At 39.7% G+C, this 20,730-nt stretch overlaps 1 protein-coding gene across 2 annotated transcripts in view; it reads left to right on the top strand.

The window, feature by feature from the left end:
- The window catches only part of CDC5L (cell division cycle 5 like), a 47,918-nt gene continuing 27,188 nt past the window's right edge, over window positions 1–20,730 (top strand). For both annotated transcript variants that reach the window (XR_003968852.1, XM_030315627.1), the window contains exons 1-8: window positions 1–199; window positions 2,513–2,616; window positions 4,100–4,261; window positions 4,856–4,983; window positions 6,329–6,428; window positions 14,238–14,456; window positions 15,838–15,982; window positions 17,818–18,006. Coding sequence is in view for 1 of the 2 variants with exons in the window: in XM_030315627.1 (XP_030171487.1) it covers window positions 155–199; window positions 2,513–2,616; window positions 4,100–4,261; window positions 4,856–4,983; window positions 6,329–6,428; window positions 14,238–14,456; window positions 15,838–15,982; window positions 17,818–18,006 (1,092 nt within the window). In the remaining variant the exon portion in view is untranslated. The remainder of the gene's footprint in view (window positions 200–2,512; window positions 2,617–4,099; window positions 4,262–4,855; window positions 4,984–6,328; window positions 6,429–14,237; window positions 14,457–15,837; window positions 15,983–17,817; window positions 18,007–20,730) is intronic.

Below are 20,730 nucleotides of genomic sequence, written 5' to 3' on the forward strand. Positions count from 1 at the left end.
CTCCCCCCGCCCCCCACCTTGCGCCTGCGCACATCTCTTCAAGCCAGAAGGTCGCGCTTGGAGGAAGTGTCGGCTTCAGGTCCCGTGGCCGTAGCGCCGTTACTACTTCTGTGAAGCTCCTCTCGGCCGTTTGCCGAGACACCCCGCAGCCAAGATGCCTCGAATTATGATCAAGGGGGGCGTGTGGAGGAATACCGAGGTAAGTCCCCCTTTCCCGCCGTCCGCTGCCCTCCGCCCCCTCCGGCGGCCTGTGCGCACGCGCGCGGAGGTCGGGGAGGCGAGGAGGATACCCTGCGGGGTCTACGTGGGCGCGGTGCGGGGGGTGGGGTGCAGCGCGGGGCGGACCCTCGAGGTCTTAACTTGATGTCCGGCCTTGAGTCATCAGAGCACCTCAAGGACAGGGACCGTGATTTAATCACTTGACGTGCCAGGCACTTGTTAGGCCCTAAGTGAATATTTGTTGAATTGAGGACGCGCCCCTGCCATGGAGGAGCTCACTGTGTAGAAGGGGCGGGATAGGACTTTTGGGAGAGTTGGTTATCTGGCACACCCCCGTCCCTCAGCCTGGGCATTGTGCTTCTCTGATAAAATATAGAGAAGTGCTGTGGCCACAACTTTGTTCCTTCATTGACTTCCTTGCGGAGGGGAAGGAGCTTGAGTGCCAAGTTCAGGGCCCGTGTATGCCTGCATCCCTCTTGTTATCTCTTATCAAGGCATAACTTGTTTGTCCTCACGACGGATCCCAAGGCCTGTCTCTTCCTGTCCCTCCGCCTCAGCCAGGATAGAAACCAGATAGGACAAACTACCTGCAGTAGTCTCTTTGCTTCGGAAACGCAATGGATAATGCCAATGGCTAGCTAAAGGGCAGTAGAGAAAAAGTAAAATACAAGTAAGATTTTGATGCATTTTGTGTTCACAGTGCACTGAACTTTCAGTTTCAGGAGCACATCTTATCTTTTTATGTTGTGTCTTTTTACTTCTTGTGCCCTCTCAGAATGCCCTACTGCTTGACATCTTTCTGACCATCCTTCAAAACCCAGTTCAGAAACTCTTGAATTTTTGCCCTATCACCCTGGAAAAATAAGTGACCCCGTGGTACATCTTTCATCCATCTGATATAGCATGTTTTATCTTTTTGCAAGCATCATATTCTTCTGTGTGATGCTGATAAGTTTCTTAACCTTTCAGAGCCTCAGTTTTCTACTGGGGATGATAATAGTAACAGTAATCTTCTTTTATAGATTAAATGAATCAACATTTAGAATAGAGTCTGGCACATAGTAGTCTTTCAGTAAGTGCTAGTTGACATTGCTTTTCCCCAGCAGACAGCACTGCAAAGCAGACAGCACTGCAAGAGAGCCAGGTCTTGGAATCCCTAGAACCTCGGACAGTAACCACCATGAAATAATTTTTTTGGCAAATGGTTGCAGAATGAATCTAGTAGGGTGGACAGTTGCTATTTGTTTTTACTTCAAGATGCGTATTGTAACAAAGTGACACGTAAAATCAGTGACAACCTTGTCTCACAGTTTGTACAGAGGGAACCAGGCTGTTTAAATTGGAGAAGAGATGACTTCTGGGGGAGAGACAGATGTACAAAATCAAGTAACAGCAGGATTCCTGTGTAGTGGCCAAAGCCCTGCAGTCTTTTTAAATCTCTGATGATGAGGTAGGGGGTGGGATGGGGTGGAGTGGCTCATATATGAGGCATGTATCACAAGTTCAATGTGGAAAAAAGCCTAAAAGTGAGATGCCCCAAGTGCGTTCATCTGTTGCTCTGTTATCCTTGGTGTCTATCTATGGCTTAGCTTTCTGGACTCCCCTGGGAGTAGTGAATTCCAAATCGGAATGGGTGCCCTGGTGAAACAGTAACTAAAGGCTAGAAGAAGAGCTGACTGGTGTAGTAGGGGAAAAATACTTAATTCTTGAGTTATACCTGTGGATTTTTGGGTCAGAGCAGGGGTTATGGGACTGGAGAGAAAATGACATTTGTAAACTGGAGTGGAGAATGGATTCCCAGAGTCTTGCTTTGCTTCTTGAGGGCTGGATGAGACCGATTTCATTCTCTTTTCTGAAGTATGGAAGACCTAGTACAGGAAATAGGAAATGTTTTTTGAGTGAATGAATAAATGATGGAGCTGTATCCTTTTGAGAATGACAGCCAAACGTTGGAGAGTACTTTTTGTTAATCACTGCCCGGTAGTGTTTCTCAGATTGGGCTGTACTCACTCCCAACTTATTAGGGTGGGGAGGTTGTGTATTAGGGAGGGTAGGATGTCCTTCGGAGGGATTTCTTCTTAATATTTTGCATTTTGCCAATTCTGGCTTGTTGTTTGTTATAGTAAATGAAATTTTTGTATTTTTTTCCAGGCCTTGGTCTGTGTGTGTGTGTGTGTGTGTGTGTGTGTGTGTTTATGACTTTTCTCCCTATCAATCCTAGGGAGAAATTTTGTCTGTTCTCACTTGGAATTTTGTGATTGAATATATTGTTTTTCCTTGACAATGTTTTTAGGATGAAATTCTGAAAGCAGCAGTAATGAAATATGGAAAAAACCAGTGGTCTAGGATTGCCTCACTGCTGCATAGAAAATCAGCAAAGCAGTGCAAAGCCAGATGGTATGTACCACTTAATGAGTAGAAAACAGAAAGCGACCTTAATTATGATGAGGAAAATGTCAGTTCTTTGAACCTTGCCAAAGGAAGCAGGCAGTGTGATACAACAGAAAGTATGGAGTGGGAGATGGGAATTCAGATTTAAGCCTTAGCTGTCACTTGCTTCCTGTGTGATCTTAGGCAAGGCATTTTTTTTTATACCCTCTTTCCTGTCTCTGTTTTCTCCCAATTGGGGATAATAATCCTTACTAACTGATGGAGATACGAGGTACAGATGAATTAATGTGCTTGAGAGTGTTTTGTTAAGCATAAAATAAATTTACTTTTAGTACTGATGGTCCCCAGCTTGTAAATGGATTGTGTTCCAAAAATTTGTAAGTTGATTTAGAACTTACTTTCTCAAAGAAATTAATGATAAATAATGGTTAGTTTTCTAGGCTAGCTCACAGTAGTGAGTTTTCCTCATCAGCACGGTTGAAATATTGTGTATTTGCTATCCCAAAATATAACTTAACTCAACACTGCACCTGTGGTGTCTCCTTTTAAGTCACAGGGTAGTGGACACATTAAGCTCTTGGCATGAGTGATCTGGCCCCAGCCTTGACCCATGTGGTACTAAGATCATATTTTGGATTGTACAAGAGTGATTTCATTTCCTAGGCACCTGGGTGGGAGAAAGGATCAGAATGTAGAGATTGGATCCCAAAGAGGAAGATTGTCCTCAGCCTGAAGAAGTTTGGATTTCTGCTTGTCTTAGTGGAGCTAAGCTCCTGCCCCAATATTTAGTAAGGCTTGTATCTTAATTGCAGCTAAGTAGACTGGATGGAAAAGGTGGGTTGGGTTGGGCAATAGGAAAGATAGAGGATGGCATAGTAGTTTTACTTAAATTAAAAAACTCCAAAATCATATGATATTGGGAAGCATTTAGTGAGTATAAGTCAGATACTTGAAGTAAGCCAAGGTATTGTGAGAATTGAATCAAAGTAGGAGAGGGGCACCTGGCTGGCTCAGGCGGAAGAGCATGTGACTCATGATCTTGGGGTTGGGAGTTTGAACCCCATGTTGGGTGTAGAGATTACTTAAATAAAATTAAAAAAAAGTGTGAGAAAGTACTATGAAAACTAGAAACACTAAAAATGTGAGGTGGTACTGTCTTATTTCAGGTAATTTCAAAACCTCTAATAAAGTGTAAAATAAATGAAAACAATTGATAGAGAAAGAAGGCATATGATCATGTTTCAGTTAGGGTACCTTTTTCAAGCATTACTAGTCTTGCATAATTAAAAAAAACAGTAGAAGTCAGTGAGATAGGGAATAGTAAATGGGGTAAAGTTAACCAAATAGTGTTAAAAAGAACAGCTTTTGTAATTGAAGGGTGAGAGTTAGCTTGTGTTTTTGGGACACCAGAAGTTAGTATATCTAATGTGTAAATAGGATATTCGTGCCGAGTGACTAATGAATGTATCAAATGGTATCATTTTAATAGGTATGAGTGGCTAGATCCAAGCATTAAGAAAACAGAATGGTCCCGAGAAGAAGAGGAAAAACTATTGCACTTGGCCAAGTTGATGCCAACTCAGTGGAGGACCATTGCGCCAATCATTGGAAGAACAGCTGCCCAGTGCTTGGAACACTATGAATTTCTTTTGTAAGTGAATTTCCAAATCAGTATTAAAATGTATGTATATCTCCTGAATGAGGCTGAATAAGCGTTTAGCATTTTCTGTATTTAAACATTCAGTTACAGATCTGAGTAAAGCCAAAGGAGCTAAAGCTGTCGGAATATATACTCTTAAGTCTCATGTTATTGATAATATCACATACTTGTTACATGCTTTTTAAAAGAGTAACTTAAAATTATATAATCATACATATTCTATTTTTTTAGAAAATTAGGGAAAAAATGGTAAAAAAGCTAATAATCACCCATAATTACACCCGGAATTACATTGCTAAGAGTGAACCAGAACATCTTGGTTCTTCACGAAAAGTTTTTTTTTTTTTTTTTTGTATGACTTTATTGCATTTGTGATTAAGGAGCTCCTTGGGTTCTGTTTCATAGTGAATGGAACACTCATTGAAATTAGAATTTGAATGCCATCTCTAAAGTAGAATCACTTTATTTTGTGAATGTCCATCTGTTGGGTTTTTGAAAGAAAAGAGTGCCAGTGCTAGGAAACCTGGTATTTCTTAAGACTGAATGGTGTGATAGTGTGACTAACTTTTATGGGCTTTTTTCTAGGGATAAAGCTGCACAAAGAGACAATGAAGAGGAAACGACAGATGATCCACGAAAACTTAAACCTGGGGAAATAGATCCAAATCCAGAAACAAAACCAGCACGGCCTGATCCGATTGATATGGATGAGGGTGAGTGTGTGCTTCTGAGCACTTTATTTCTTTGGTAACCATAGAGTCCTCAGGCCTCTTTTTAACTCTTTGAGTTTTCTTTCTAAGCTCCTCCGACTTTTTAGAACCCCAGTTCTGTCTGCAGTTGTTATTCTCTCTTTCTAATTGTGTCCAGTCTTCTATTATAGAGTAATTGTTCTTTCTGGACAGTGTCTCTTTATTTTTTGATTTTTCATTTCATTTAATAAATTAAGCAGCGTAATACTACTGGACAGATTCCCTAAAGGCTAGTTGTAAGCCCTTGACAGTTCTGTTTTCTCCTTCCCATTCTGTGGAGAGAGGCACCACGACAGGATTTGGAGTTCAGTCCTGTTAACTATTTTGACTTCAGGCAGGTAATTTAATCTTTGTGGTAAGGCAGCAGTGCGGTACTAGGAGGCAGACTCATGATGCCTTCTTCAGACACTGAATCAAGAATCAGAGGAACTGGATTTTAGTCTCCTGCCTGCACTTATTAGCTATTGATCTTAGGCAAGATCATAATCCTTCTGAGATTTGATTCTCTTTCCTGCTAGATAGAGAATAATGATAGCTATCTTACTTCAACAGAGATGTTGTGAAGTGTTCAGTGAATGTTGAAATTTTAAAATTTAAAAGTTTAAAAGTAGTGGTTCCTACCTGCATCATTGTTATGTGGTGACCTTCTAAAAATACGAGTACCAGGGTCTCCCCAGGAGATGAGTCAGTAAGCTGCAGCATGGAGTGGGTAATCTTGGGATCTGAGTTTTTTAAAAAGTTATCTTGTTAAAAAAAAAAAAAAAAAAAAAGTTGTGATTCCACTCAACAACCTTATACAGGAATTGCTGTAAGGCATCAGTAATGAAATTTATTCTATTTTGGGAGCCGTGGAAATGTATTGGAGGGGAGAAAAAAACCTTTTCTGAGGAAAAAAAGGTTTGTTTAATAGAGTATCTGTTTCCTTATAATTAAATAGTAGTTTTTACAGTAGTTTGTTATGATTGGTGCTGTGCCAGTTAATTGATGATAATGAGAGATATGGTAATTATAGCTACTATTTAATGAATACTTTTGGATGCTTTACCTATTATATTTTACTTAGCTCTTCTCAACATTCCTGTGAAATAAGACTTGTTATTCCCTTTTTATAGATGATGCAACATGCTCAGGGTCACAGAGCTAGCAAGTGGTGGGCCTGGTTTTTAACTTCGGTTTCTCTGACTTCAAAACCCATACAACACCATGTAATGATTATATTTATGGTTTTTCTCTTCTTAAGTACTACAGTATATCTCTCACATACCATACTTCTGTTGAAGAACTTAGTTTTTCTTCTCTATTTTTGCAGATGAACTTGAGATGCTTTCTGAAGCTAGAGCCCGCTTGGCAAATACTCAGGGAAAGAAAGCCAAGAGGAAAGCAAGAGAGAAACAGTTGGAAGAAGCAAGGTATAGTTGTTTCCATCTGTAGTTGAACAATTAGTTTGTGCATCCTTAGACCCCATAAAACTGTGATCTGTCAACTCTGTTGTGTAATAATTAGAATTGTCCTATTCCAGTTTTGCTAATACTCTTTAGTTCCTTTATACTTTGGAAAAGTTTTTTTTTTTTTTTTTTAAGTTTATTTTTTTTAGTAATCTGTACACCTTGCATGGGGCTTGAATCCATAACCCTGAGATCAAGAGTTGCATACTTTCTCTTCTGAGCCAGCCAGACACCCTTATACTTTGGAAAAGTCTTATTTTTTTCTCCCTAACCATCATAGAATAGACACAGAAAAAAAATACGTCTTTAAAGAGATGTTGTAAGAAGTAAAAGATGTTGGCAAAAGTGACGCCCAGGTGATCGCTTGATTATGTTGGATTTGTTCTGTTAACATAGGAGAGCTTCATTTGTTGAAGGAATCTTGGAGTCATATGGCTAGAGGACATACAAGGCTATGCGATTTTTACTTACTCTCCTTGATTAGTATTGTGCAGGTATTGGCTGTGAAATAAGAAACTTGGCTGAATGTAGAGGGAGTTAATGAGCCTTGAACCAAATTTTAGGCCCTTCTAGAAATTTTTGTTTAAAAAGTGAGTCGTATCATTGCCGTCTGCTCAAGGTTTTCTCCACTTTCCCCTTCCTTTTTCCTTTTGGTTAGATCTATGATTGAGCTCATTTCCTATGGCCCAGAAACCATGAAATGGTTAAAGGGAAAATCTGAATTGTCTAAGAGCTTATTAGCTTTTGGAATTTGGGTACTGGGGTGACCCTCCTAGCCTACACAGCTGCCATTTTTGGTCCCCACACTAGGAAGTCCTTCCTGACCTGATGACTAGCATTATGTTGATGGTTTCCCCAGTAGTGACTTTGAAGTGCCAGATCTTGGGGTGGAGGATTCTTTCATACCTGAGGATGCTTCTTGGCATAGCTAAGCTGGCCAGCCACTAGTCCAGAATATATGAATGGCCTGGAACAATAAACAGAAACCAAGAGGAGATACTCAATTTTCTGCCCAGTTTCAGTCATTTTTGTATTTTGTACACTATTTAGGGTTAAATAATGTGAGTAGGGTTGAAAAAAATTCACTTTTCCATTTTCGTCCATTGTTGTTTGGAGACCAAATAATTTTGAGCCTTTTAACCATGGATGGCTAAGGATGCTTCTCTAAGTATAAGTGGTATTGCTTGCTTTAAATACTGTTTTACAGTTTTAAATTTTCTCTGGTTTATTTTGTAGATTTTCTTGTAGAATCTGTGTGTCTTAACTTGTACATATATCTTGTAATAGACCAGATTGGTCTGTATGTAAAATACATTGCAGGACTATTTCTTTAATGCTAAATTACAGATGTGTTTTAAAGCTTTTTTTTTTAATTTTATTTTTAATTTTTTAAAATTTACATCCAAATCAGTTAGCATCTAGTGCAACAATGATTTCATGAGTAGATTCCTTAGTGCCCCTGACCCATGTAGCCCATCTCCCTTCCCACCACCCCTCCTGTAAACCTCAGTTTGTTCTCCATATTTATGAGTCTCTTCTGTTTTGTCCCTCTCCCTGTTTTTATATTATTTTTGTTTCCCTTCCCTTATGTTCATCTGTTTTGTCTCTTAAAGTCCTCATATGAGTGAAGTCATATGATATTTGTCTTTCTCTGACTAATTTCACTTAGCATCATACCCTCCAGTTCCATCCATGTAGCTGCAAATGGCAAGATTTCATTCTTTTTGATTGCTGAGTAATACTCCATCATATACATATGCTGTATCTTCTTTATGCATTCATTTGTCGATGGAGATTTGGGCTCTTTCCATACTTTGGCTATTGTCAATAGTGCTGCTATAAACATTGAGGTGCATGTGTCCCTTCGAAACAGCACACCTGTATCCCTTGGATAAATACCTAGTAGTGCAATTGCTGGGTTATAGGTTTTAGTTTTTTGAGGAACCTCCATACTGTTTTCCAGAGTGGCTGCACCAGCTTGCATTCCCATTAAAGCTTTTTATTGATTATAAATGTAATACGTTTTTCCTCCGGTATTGCACTATTTTCTTTTTGAGGTTGATATGATGCTGTTAGCTTGGTTATATTCACTTAGTGAAAGCATTTCTGATGTCATTTGAAGTCTTTATTTCTTTTATTTAAAGAATGAAATTATTGGTGCGCCTGGGTGGCTCAGTCGGTTAAGTGTCTGACTCCTGGTTTCGGCTCAGATCATGATCTCACGGTTAATGGGATTGAGCCCCATGTCTGGTTCTGTGCTAACAGCACAGAGGCTGCTTGGGATTCTCTCTCTCCTCTCTCTCTGTCCCTCCCCAGCTCTCTTTCTCTCCAAATAAATAAACATTAAAAAAAAAAAAAAGAATGAAATAACTTTATTTTTGAAATGTGTGTCTTTGCAAGCCTTTCTTTCAATACAGAGGTACATTTATGTGTACATATACACACAGTAATATTTGTATAAAATGGGATATTATTACATGTTGTTTTGATGAGATGTTAGCTGTTAATCTTACTGGAGTTCCCTTGGCTTTGAACATTTTTAGCATGATGTTTCTGTGTGCAGATTTCTTTTTTTTTTTTAATTTTTTTTTTTTTAACGTTTATTTTTGAGACAGAGAGAGACAGAGCATGAACGGAGGAGGGTCAGAGAGAGGGAGACACAGAATCTGAAACAGGCTCCAGGCTCTGAGCTGTCAGCACAGAGCCTGATGCGGGGCTCGAACTCACGGACCACAAGATCACGACCTGGGCTGAAGTCGGACACTTAACCGACTGAGCCACCCAGGCACCCCCTGTGTGCAGATTTCTTTATCTGACTTGTAGTTCATTGAGCATTCTGGATGTGTAGGTTCGGTAAATTTGGGAGAATTTTCAGCCATTGTTTCTTTGAATATTTTACTCTTTTTCTCTCTCCTTTTGGTGCACCTAATGATGCCCTGCATTTCTGTGAGGCTCTGTTCTTTTTTTTTTTTTTTTTTCTGGATTGCCTAATCTTTACCATCTCTCTCTAGGTTCTTTTAAGTTATTTCTATCTTTAAGTGATTTTCTCTATTTGATGCAATATTTTCATCATAGTTTGCTGCTTTAATCATGGTTTCTTTTTGTTTTTTGGAAATATTTATAATGGGTCCATTGAAGTCTGTCTGCTACATCTGACATCTAGTTGCTCTCACTGGCAGTTTCTGTTGCCAGCTTTTTTTCTCCCATATGGGTCTTGCTTTCCTGTTTCTTGGCAGGTCTCAAATTTTTTTTGTTGGGAACTGGACACTTTATATCATACATTGTAGCAATTCTGGGTGCTATGTTCTCTCCATCCAGACTTTTTATTGTTATTTGCTTGTGTGTGGGTTATGTTAGTGAAGTCTCTTCTCCCCTAGCGGCCCCCTCAGAATGCAAAGCCTCTGATGTTGCACCTCATGGGGGGTGCAGTCTTGGGTATGCCCACAGTCACCTGGGATGGTGTGGTTTTGACCACACTTTTTGGCATCTTTTTCCCTAGCTATACCCACATTTTAAGCTCTACTAATTGCCAGCTGATTGGTGTATTGTTTTCAACAATGTCTTGGGACATAAAGTGTTCCACAAACCTATCCAATTAAATTAGGGCTCCTTTGAAAGGATGGTTGTTTCTCCTCCTCCTCCTCCCCCCTCCTCCTTCTCCCTCCTCTTCCTCCTCCTCCTCCCTCCTCCTCCTCCTTTTTTAAATTTAAATTTTAGTTAACATACAGTGCAATATTGGTTTCAGGAGTAAAATTCAGTGATTCATTTGTCACTTACAACACCCAGTTGAAGGCATAGTTTCTCAGATCAATGCTTGGTATTTGCTCTGACCCCAGGAAGTCTCCTCCCATTTTTTTCTGGCAAACTAGTGGGCCAACAGTTTAGTCTCTTTCTTCAGTGAATCTACCAGTTTCTTCCCAGTTACCTCTTACCACAAGTTCCACTGTTTTTGAGAGTGCTTTTAGGCTTGAACGTTTTCTCCATACTCTATTGCAAACGAAGTCAATTTTTTTGCGGGGAGATTTGGCATTCTCTCTTCTACCCTTGGGCTGTGGTGTGTTTGTCTCTCTGAATGACATCTCCATTTCAGGAGCTGAGTGCTCCGTGTGGGCAGCAGCCCTAGGTCTCCTCCGCTTGCTTCTCCTAGTGTGGAAGCCTCATCCTGCAAGCTAGGGCAAGGACTCCTGGAGCCCCAGCATTCTTAGCAGCATTGTGTCCAAGATAGAGCCTCTGTCTGGGCACAAGAAAGAAGTGGCCCTGGTTCTGGGCCACTCTTGTTGGAATGTAACCTCTGCAACAGGTATCTGGAGGCAGGATGAAAATTGCTGATGTTCTGCCCCTCTTGTAATGAAAGCCTTCCTGTTGGGAACTGGAGGGGAGAGAGAACCCTGTGGTTTTTTTTTTTTTTTTTCAACGTTTATTTATTTTTTTTGGGACAGAGAGAGACAGAGCATGAACAGGGGAGGGGCAGAGAGAGAGGGAGACACAGAATCGGAAATAGGCTCCAGGCTCTGAGCCATCAGCCCAGAGCCTGACGCGGGGCTCGAACTCACGGACCGCGAGATCGTGACCTGGCTGAAGTCGGATGCTTAACCGACTGCGCCACCCAGGTACCCCGAGAACCCTGTGGTTTTGGCTGCACCAGTGTGGAGTAGAGTTTATATCTCCCAGTGCTGACAGGGGTAGGAGATGAGGAAGTGGGTCTTAATTCAGATACTATAGACTTTCACTTTTCTTTAATGAATTTTACTAAATTTGTAGCTGGGGTGCAGGGGTGCAAGAGTACCTGGCTCTGGGGGGTCCCAGACACACCAGATTTGGCCACTCCCCATTGACAAAATGCAAAGGCGGAGGGACGAGTGGTGGTGGAACAAGACAGAAATTTATTTCAGTGAGGCCATCGCCGGGAAGACTTGGACTAGCGTTTCAAAGACTGTCTCCAAAGTGCCAAAAATACTTCCTGGTTTATGTAAGGAAAGTGGGACAAAGGTCAGTGGGTATGTGCAGGTGGGCAGGAAAAGTCTGGCACTCAAGGTCTTGGAGTTCATTACCTGCAGGGTCTTACTGGCTTGGGGCAGTCCTTATTGCTTGAGGGGGTAAGCTGGAAAGAAGAACTTAATTAGAAAGTACAGACTGTGGGGTTGTGGGAGGGGGGTGGGCTAAATGGGTAAGGGGCATTAAGGAATCTACTCCTGAAATCATTGTTGCACTATATGCTAACTTGGATGTAAATTAAAAAAATAAATAAAAATTTAGAAAGTACAGACTGATACCACAATGGGGGTAGTTGAAGCCCTCTTTCAGATTTTCTTTTTTCCCTTTTTTTTTTTTTTTTTTTAAGTTTATTTATTTATTTTGAGGGGTTGGATAGGGAGAGAGGAAAATCCCAAGCAGGCTCTGACCTGTCAGCTCGGAGCCTGACACGGGGCTTGATCTCACAAACTGAGATCATGACGTGAGCCAGAATCAGAAGTTGGATGCTTAACTGATGAGCCACCCAGGTGCCTTGTCTTTCAAATTTTCTTTCTTTCTCTTTTTTTTTTTTTTAATTAAAATATTTTTTGGGGGGCACCTGGGTGGCTCAGTTGGTTAAGAATCTGACTTGGGCTCAGGTCATGATCTTGGTTTGTGAGTATGAGCCCCCAGTGGGGCTCTGTGCTGACAGCTCAGAACCTGGAGCCTGCTTCAGATTCTGTGTGTGTGTTTCTCTCTCTGCTCCTCCTCACTCATGCTCTCTCTCAAAAATAAAGTAAACATTAAGAAAAAAAATAAGGGACGCCTGAGTGGCTCAGTCGGTTGAGCGTCCGACTTCGGCTCAGGTCATGATCTCGCAGCTCGTGAGTTCGAGCCCTGCGTCGGGCTCTGTGCTGACAGCTCAGAGCCTGGAGCCTGTTTCAGATTGTGTCTCCCTCTCTCTCTGCCCCTCCCCCACTTGTGCTCTGTCTCCCTCTGTCTCAAAAATAAATAAGCATTAAAAATTTTTAAAAGAAAAGATTTTTAAATGTCTATTTTTGAGAGAGAGAAACGCGCAAGCAGGGGAGGGCCAGAGAGAGGGGGACAGAGGATCTGAAGTGGGCTTTGCACTGACAACAGAGAGCCCGACGTGGTGCTCAAACTCCTGAACTGTGAGATAATGACCTGAGCCAAAGTCGGATATTTAATTGACTGAGCCACCCAGGGACTCCTCAGGTTTTCTTGAATAAATGTTTCATCATGTGCTATATCTCCTTTGGATCCTTTCCAGATACTTAAACTTTTTTTTTTTTTTTTTTTTTTTCTAATTTTTGTCAGTTTTACTGGGGGTGTAGGTCTGCAGAGCCTCATGCTGGAAAGTGTTCTTATATGCTGATTTCCCCTTTTAATATTATAAATAACTTTTCTTGTCATTATATCATTAGAATTATAGCATCATGGGAAAATACAAAAAAGTAAAGATTAAATGAAATTCTAACCTCCAGTGATTATTGTTCATATTTTGTTGGACATCCTTCACATCTTACAAGCGTATATTCACTGATAGATATATGCATGTAATTTTTACATGTTGCTCTATAGCGTGTAAACTTTGTAACGTGTTTTTACACACCAGTATGTCTTGAGCATCTTTCCCTGGCAAATTACAGGTTTTTTAAACGTTATATAGATGGCTGTCTAATATTCTAGCTTATAACTATGTTATACGTTTTCTTAATTTCTTGTTGGATGTCTAGATTGTGTCCAGTTATTAGCTTATTTATGAATGCTGCTTGAAGTCTTGCAGCCAAGGCCTTGTTTATGTTACTTATTTCTTTAGGCTAAAGGCTGAGGAATGAAATTATTGGGTTAAAAAATGTGAGAAACTTCAGGGTTTTAATTTGTATTTCCAAATTCTCTTTGGGGAAACTACACCCATTTGTTTTCCATTACCACTGAGGGTGACTGTCCACTTTTTGTGTACTTGCCATTGAAACAAAAAACTGAACACTATTAATTAGATCTGCAGAAATGGTACTTGATTTAATTTGTGATTATTAGCTAAGTATACCTTTTATCATTTTGGCTATTTGCATATTTTTCCTTAGAGAACTATTTGTTTTCTTCTGTTTCCTCCCCCACCCCCCCCTTGGAATATATTAAACAAAAAAACCTGAATAGATTGTTTATATCTAACCGTTCCCAATATAAATTGCAAATGTTTTTTCCTGTTGTTTAACTTTTGTTTTATGATTAAAAAAAATAATTCTATAGAGATATAAAATTTAAAACTCAAAGCTGTTGGGTATTTACCTTTGCCTTTTATTTAATTTATATTAAGTGAGTAATTCCCAACCACAGATAAGATGCATACTTACTTATATAGTTGCTTCTGGTTTTTCTTTTTGCTTGTGTGTGCGTATCTTTAAATCAAAAGGGGAATTTATTTTGGTGAATGGTTGTGAGGTGAGGATTTAAATAAATATTTCTTGGGGTGCCTGGGTGGCTCAGTCAGTTAAGCGTCCGATGTCAGCTCAGGTCATGATCTCACAGTCTGTGAGTTTGAGCCCCGCGTCGGGCTCTGTGCTGACAGTTCAGAGCCTGGAGCCTGCTTCAGATTCTGTGTCTCCCTCTCTGTCTGCCCCTCCCCGCTCATGCTCTGTCTCTCTCTGTCTCAAAAATAAATAAAAACATCAAGAAAAAATTTAAATAAATATTTCTTCCCCAAATATCCAAGTAGTTTTCTTAACTCTATTAGATGATCTGTCCCTTCCCCATGGTATGTGATTTTCAGGGTGATCTTGTGTTGTTTTTCTGTAGGCGTCTTGCAGCCCTCCAGAAGAGAAGAGAACTTAGAGCAGCTGGCATAGAAATTCAGAAGAAGAGAAAAAAGAAGAGAGGAGTTGATTATAATGCTGAAATCCCATTTGAAAAAAAGCCTGCTCTTGGTTTCTATGATACTTCTGAGGAAAACTACCAGGCTCTTGATGCAGATTTCAGAAAATTAAGACAACAAGATCTTGATGGGGAACTAAGATCGTAAGTTGCCTTTCTGATTTTGAAAATGGAAAAGTATAGTAGGAATTTTATGGAGGGCCATGCGCTATCCTTGTCAGAGCCAGATTTTTATTATTTAGGACAATGTGACCTACATAATGTTTTTATTTATTTACTGGATTCACGTTTCTGAGAAAACCAGTGACCCTTGTGGTCGTGTCTTTGGCATAGAAGGCTGTTTGCATCTCCTGACACGTCAGCACTTGGCTCTTAGTGTAGTCTTTACTCACTGAGTCACAGTCTTAACGTTGATGTGCATTTGTGAACAAGTTAGTTATTTTGCTAAGGGACTGAGGAATCTGTCAAAATCTGGTCTGGTTTTTTGTCTATTCTAGTGAAAATTTTATCTTGTTTTCTTTGAATGAAATTAAAGTTACCGATGCATACCTAAGTCTTTTTATGGGGATACGTAAGTGTATTTATAAAATGTTTGTCTAAAGGTGCAGAGGATTTTGCCTATTTCTAGGGATTTTTAGAGTTTTCTCTATTTCTTCCATCTGAGTTTTGTGGGGAGAACTTTTTATGGTTGTCAGAGAGTTTTAGTTTTCTACTCCCCTACTGACCTTCCACTCTGGTGACATGAATTGGGACTAAATGACAGGTGTCGGGCACCATGAAACAGGATTTTCTCGGACGTACTGCATTGTATTTGTTTCTCAAATTAAGACCTTGTATGAGGTAGGCTGTTTGAATAAAGAGGTGGAAGTGGGAGCGGCTCATCTGGAAGGAACAGGCTGGATGGGGAAGAGGCTGACACCCAGACTGGGAAGAGGCATTCTTGGAGCTTTCAGAGGTGGCCTTGAGCCTGGCGTTAGACTTTAACCATTTGTCAGGACTGAAATATCCTTTAAAAAAACAAGTGAATTAAAAGAATCATAATGAACAATTGCAGAACAGTTTTAAAGGGAAACTTAAAAATTCAGTGTTTTGATCCCATCCCCTTTGTATTACTGTTTTCCGTTTTTTTGTATGCTTGTCTCCATCATTTTCGCAAGTGCACGCACATACTTTTGTAAGAATGTAATCATGATATAGGAATAGTTTAATTTTCTTGTTGAAATTATATATAAAATTTTGTTTATCATCATAGTCTTTATGTAGGCTTAATATTTAATATGTAAGTTACTTAGTACTATATCTTCTTATTAATTCTATCGCTATTCTCAGCCTGCATTCCTCTTGAGTATAGTGGGTGAGTAATGGTGTAGGGCACAGCTTAATGTATTTGGATTTTGTCTTTTTATCAGTAATTTTTTTAGGAATGGGATTATTTTGTTCGAAGTGTATGAGTATTTATATGGCTTTTACTGTTATTGTCTATGTGTAACTTTTAAAAATCTCTCTCTGCTTTGATTCATGGTAGGGAAAAAGAAGGAAGAGACAGAAAAAAAGACAAGCAGCATTTAAAAAGGAAAAAAGAATCTGATTTACCGTCAGCTATTCTTCAGACTAGTGGTGTTTCTGAATTTACTAAAAAAAGAAGCAAACTAGTACTCCCTGCCCCTCAGGTAATCTAATAATAATTTTTTTATTGTGTGAACTCATATGCTTATAGTTTATTTAGCACATGTTTGAAGGGTCTACATGCCAGGCTTTTGCTAGGTGTTGGGTGCCCTTAAGAAATTTACAGTGTAATAGGTGAGCCACATAAGGATAAGTCCTTGTGATTTACTATGATAAGTAACAACTTCTCTGTATAAATTATTATATCTGGCCTTAAATTGCCCCGTGATGGTTTAGTAAGTAATTGTCAGCTTTTAGCAATTTGTGAGCAGGTTAGGGCTCCCGGCCTCTTATTGTAGCCGATTAGGATACAGGTGGTATTTGGCTGTGTGGACTTCAGGCTGCTTTCTTATAGGGAATGTTTTGTAGTGTCATACTTCTCTTTTTGAGACAACAGCTGTGAAAATTAATGTGGGAGATGTGAAGAGAGAAACATACCCTCGTTCAGCTTATCATTCAGCTTATCAAGGAAGAGCCTTCTCTTCCTTTGACTTAATTATAGTTGGTCAGAACCATGGGAATTTTGAAAAAGTTCTTGGTTTATTTTGAATAGTACAGCTCTGTAGAATTGGACTGTTTGGTTTAATGGAGCAGAAGGATGGACTTAGGAGGCCAGGAGAGCTTCTTTCTTTATCCAAATGATGCACTTACGTCAACACAAAATTCTTGGGCATAAACATGACATAATTTTGTCAGATGCTGCCATCCAAGTACTGATATTCCCTTTTTTTTTTTTTTTAAGATTTATTTCTTTTGATAGAGAGAGAGAGAGAGAGAAAGTGCTCATGTGCCTGAATGGGGAAGGGGCAGAGAGGGAGAGAATCTCAAGCAGGCTCCGCAGTGTGGAGCCCAGCACGGGGCTCAAACCCACGAACTGTGAGATCATGACCTGAGCCGAAATCAAGAGTCGATTGCTTAACTGAGCCACCCAGGTGCCCTAAAGTAGTGATATTTCCTAAATTGAGATTTTGCCTGTGATTTTTTTTTCTTAGTTCTCTTTGGGATACTTATTTTTTAAAAATTTATTATTTTTTTTATGTTTATTTGTTTTTGAGAGCGAGAACAGCTGACTGAGCTGTCAGTACAGAGCCCAACGTGGGGCTCGAACCCACAAATTGTGAGATCATGACCTGGAGCTGAAGTCAGACACTTAACCGACTGAGCCACCCAGATGCCCCTAGGATACTTATTTTTGTAAAATTACTAAGATAACGCTTTTTGATTTTCTCAGGGATCTTATGGCTCAGTGGACTTTGATGTTTTAATTGGTTTTTAGGCCCCCCTCCTTTGATGGTTGTATACAAACGTGATTATTTTATGTTCTTGGTTTATTGATGTGTTAGTTGGTTTGAAAGCATTTCATTATAGAAATACAAGACTTTGGGGCGCCTGGGTGGCGCAGTCGGTTAAGCGTCCGACTTCAGCCAGGTCACGATCTCGCGGTCCGTGAGTTCGAGCCCCACGTCAGGCTCTGGGCTGATGGCTCAGAGCCTGGAGCCTGTTTCCGATTCTGTGTCTCCCTCTCTCTCTGCCCCTCCCCCGTTCATGCTCTGTCTCTCTCTGTCCCAAAAATAAATAAACGTTGAAAAAAAAAAAAAAATTTTAAGAAATACAAGACTTTGCTGCTTGATAGTATATCATATGGAATTTATCCCCACATTATATGGGGAAGACTTAAAAACTTTTTTGTAGAATTTTTCAAACCCACAATAGTGAAGAAAGTAGTACAGCAAACCCCTGTGTACTCATCACACAGCTTCAGTGATTCGTCTTTCTGGAATATGGAAGTTTTAGGCTGTATTGTTCTTTGGTTAAAATGTTGCTGTATGATGATTTTCAGATTTCAGATGCAGAACTCCAGGAGGTTGTAAAAGTAGGCCAAGCAAGTGAAATCGCACGTCAGACCGCTGAGGAATCTGGCATAACAAACTCTGCCTCCAGTACGCTTTTGTCTGAGTACAATGTCACCAACAACAGCATCGCTCTTAGAACACCTCGTACACCGGCTTCCCAGGACAGAATTCTGCAGGTAAGCTGTCGGATAGTAGAGTGAGCCTTTCACTTCTTGTCCTTGAAAGTGAAGGAGCATAGTAAGTGATTTGGTTTGTTTCTTTTAAAAGGGGTAAACTAGATCCTAGAGATTTCGTTATTAGGAACCTAAATTAGCAGATTCAATAATGAGGTGATTTCATTTCCACATTTATTCATAGGTTTGTTTGTTTTGTTTTGTTTTTTTGAAGCTAGCCCTTCGAAATCTTTAGTACCTATTAGTAAAGCAAAGCATTTTAAAATTTCACATTGCTTAGCAGTCCTAGAAAGAAGTCAGATGTATGTAGTCAGTAACTTTTAAAATTTCCTTGCATTTCTGTGCTTAGCTTGGCACAGGCTGCCATCAGTAGTTTCCCTCTCTCTCCTAAACACATGGGGTATACAGCTCTGTAGGGGGTTTGTATGCCAGAGAATAGCCACACCTAACAAAACACTATTGAACATACTTACGTCTCATTTCCTCTTCTCTAATAGTCAGAAGTACAATTTTAAGGTCTTTATTGGGAGTCACATGGTTCCTATTAAAACTTAGAAAAATAGTTGTGCTCCTCATTGCTTGCTCTCTAGAGGCACCAATTACAACTCTGTTTTTACCATCTTCTTGCTTGGACACTTGTTACTTGTTGATTTTATTTTCAGTTTTAGCCACTTCTCCACCTGGGGATTTGAACATTTGGCTCTCCCACCCTCTTGCTCTATCATGCACGCACACTCTTTCTATTCCCTCATTTTCCATTATGGTTATATCATAATTTTGATTAGCTCTGTATTCATGGTTTACTTTATGACTGTGCAAGCTATATTCATTGCTGAGCCCACAAAGTGCCTTATGATTACTTATGATTATGTTTTTTTTTTTAGTTAATACTTGTTCAGATGCTAAATTTTTTGATGACTTAGCACAAATTCAACTCTAGATTGACACTGCAAATCTCTTGTAATCTGATAAAATTTTAGATATTCTCAGCTTCTTGAAAAAGTCTTTCTCAGAATTTCTGAGTGTTCTATTCTGGACGATTACTCTTTTATTTTATCTTTTATTTTAATGTTTTATTTTTACTTATTTTTTCTTTTTAAAAAAATTTTTTTTAATGTTTATTTTTGAGACAGAGCGTGAGCGGAGGAGGGGTAGAGAGAGAGGGAGACCCAGAATCTGAAGCAGGCTCCAGGCTCTGAGCTGTTGGCACGGAGCCCCACGCAGGGCTTGAACCCACGGACCGTGAGATCATGACCTGAGCCGAAGTTGGACACTCAACCAATTGAGCCACCCAGGCGCCCCACTTATTTATTTATTTTTTTAAGTTTATTTATTTTGAGAGACACAGCAGAGGAGGGGCAGAGAGAGAGGGAGAGAAAGAATCCCAGGCAGGCTCTGTGCTATCAGCGCAGAGCCTGATGCAGGGCTCGAACTCACAGACTATGAGATGATGACCTAAGCTGAAACCAAGAGCTGGATGCTTAACCAGCAGAGCCACTCAGGTGCCCCTGTGTTTTTTTTTGAGAGAGACAGAGACAGAGAATGAATGGGGGAGGAACAGAGAGAGAGGAGGACACAGAATTCACAGCAGGTTTCAGGCTCCCAGCTGTCAGCACAAAGCCTGACTTGGGGCTTAAACCCGCAAACCATGAGATCATGACCTGAGCTGAAGTTGGTGCTTAACTAGCTGAGCCACCCAAATACCCCTGGACGATTAGATCTTGTTTACAGCTTGTTCTCTTGATTTCCTGTTACTGGCACCCTAGAAAGTCTCTTGGATCACCTCTTTCCTGGCTCCCATGTCTTTGGTTTTTTTGGTTTATGTCTGTTAGTGAAAGGTTACTGAAGCTATGGAAGTTCCTTCAATAACTTTCTGAGGAAGGGTTCATGGCAGATGGAATTTTTAAGACCTTGCATAGCTGTGAATTATTGGTCTGTCTATAGTATAACTGGGTATAGAATTCCAGATTGAAATCTTTTTTTTTTTTTTTTTTTGTCTTTTAAACTCTACACCCAACGTGGAGCTTGAACTCATGACCCTGAGATTAAGAGTTGCATGCTCCACTGGCTGAGCCAGCCAGGTGCTCCCAGATTGAAATGGTTTTTGTTTACAGTTTTGAAGGCAGTGCTCCAGTGTCTTCTGGCTTCTATTATAGCTATTGAGATCTTTGCCATTTAGCAAACCCGTTTTTTCCTTTCTCTAGAAGCTAATATGATCTCTTTTTCACATGCATAGTTCTTGGTGTGGGTCTGTTTTCAATCACTCGCTAGGAACTTAGTGATCTTTTCATTCTGGAGATTCCTGGCCTTCAGTTCTAGGATGTTATTTTGAAAATTTTGTTTCCTCCCTTTCATTGGTCTATTTCTCTTATGAAATAAAATAAGAATTTTCTTATTTATTCCTCTCTGGTTTTCTGTTTTAATTGACCTTTTGACTTCTTGCTAGGAGATTTTCTGTGAATTTTATCATTTTTCGGTTTTTAAATTTCTACAATCACATTTTTAATTTCTAAGAGCTCTTTAAAAAAATGTATTCAGTTTTTAAATGTTTCATTTAGTGAATATTTTGTCTTATTTCTCTGAAGCTATTAATGATGGTTTTGTTTTATTTTTATGTTTTCTTTTCTCTGTATAGTATTTAAGTTTCTTTTGTTCTCTGTTTTTCATATTGGATGTTTCCTCAAATATCTTTTGATCTTTGGCTCTCTGCCTGTATCTAGGGGTTAA

This window comes from Lynx canadensis, chromosome B2, assembly GCF_007474595.2.
Source record: "Lynx canadensis isolate LIC74 chromosome B2, mLynCan4.pri.v2, whole genome shotgun sequence".
NCBI classification, from domain to species: domain Eukaryota; kingdom Metazoa; phylum Chordata; class Mammalia; order Carnivora; family Felidae; genus Lynx; species Lynx canadensis.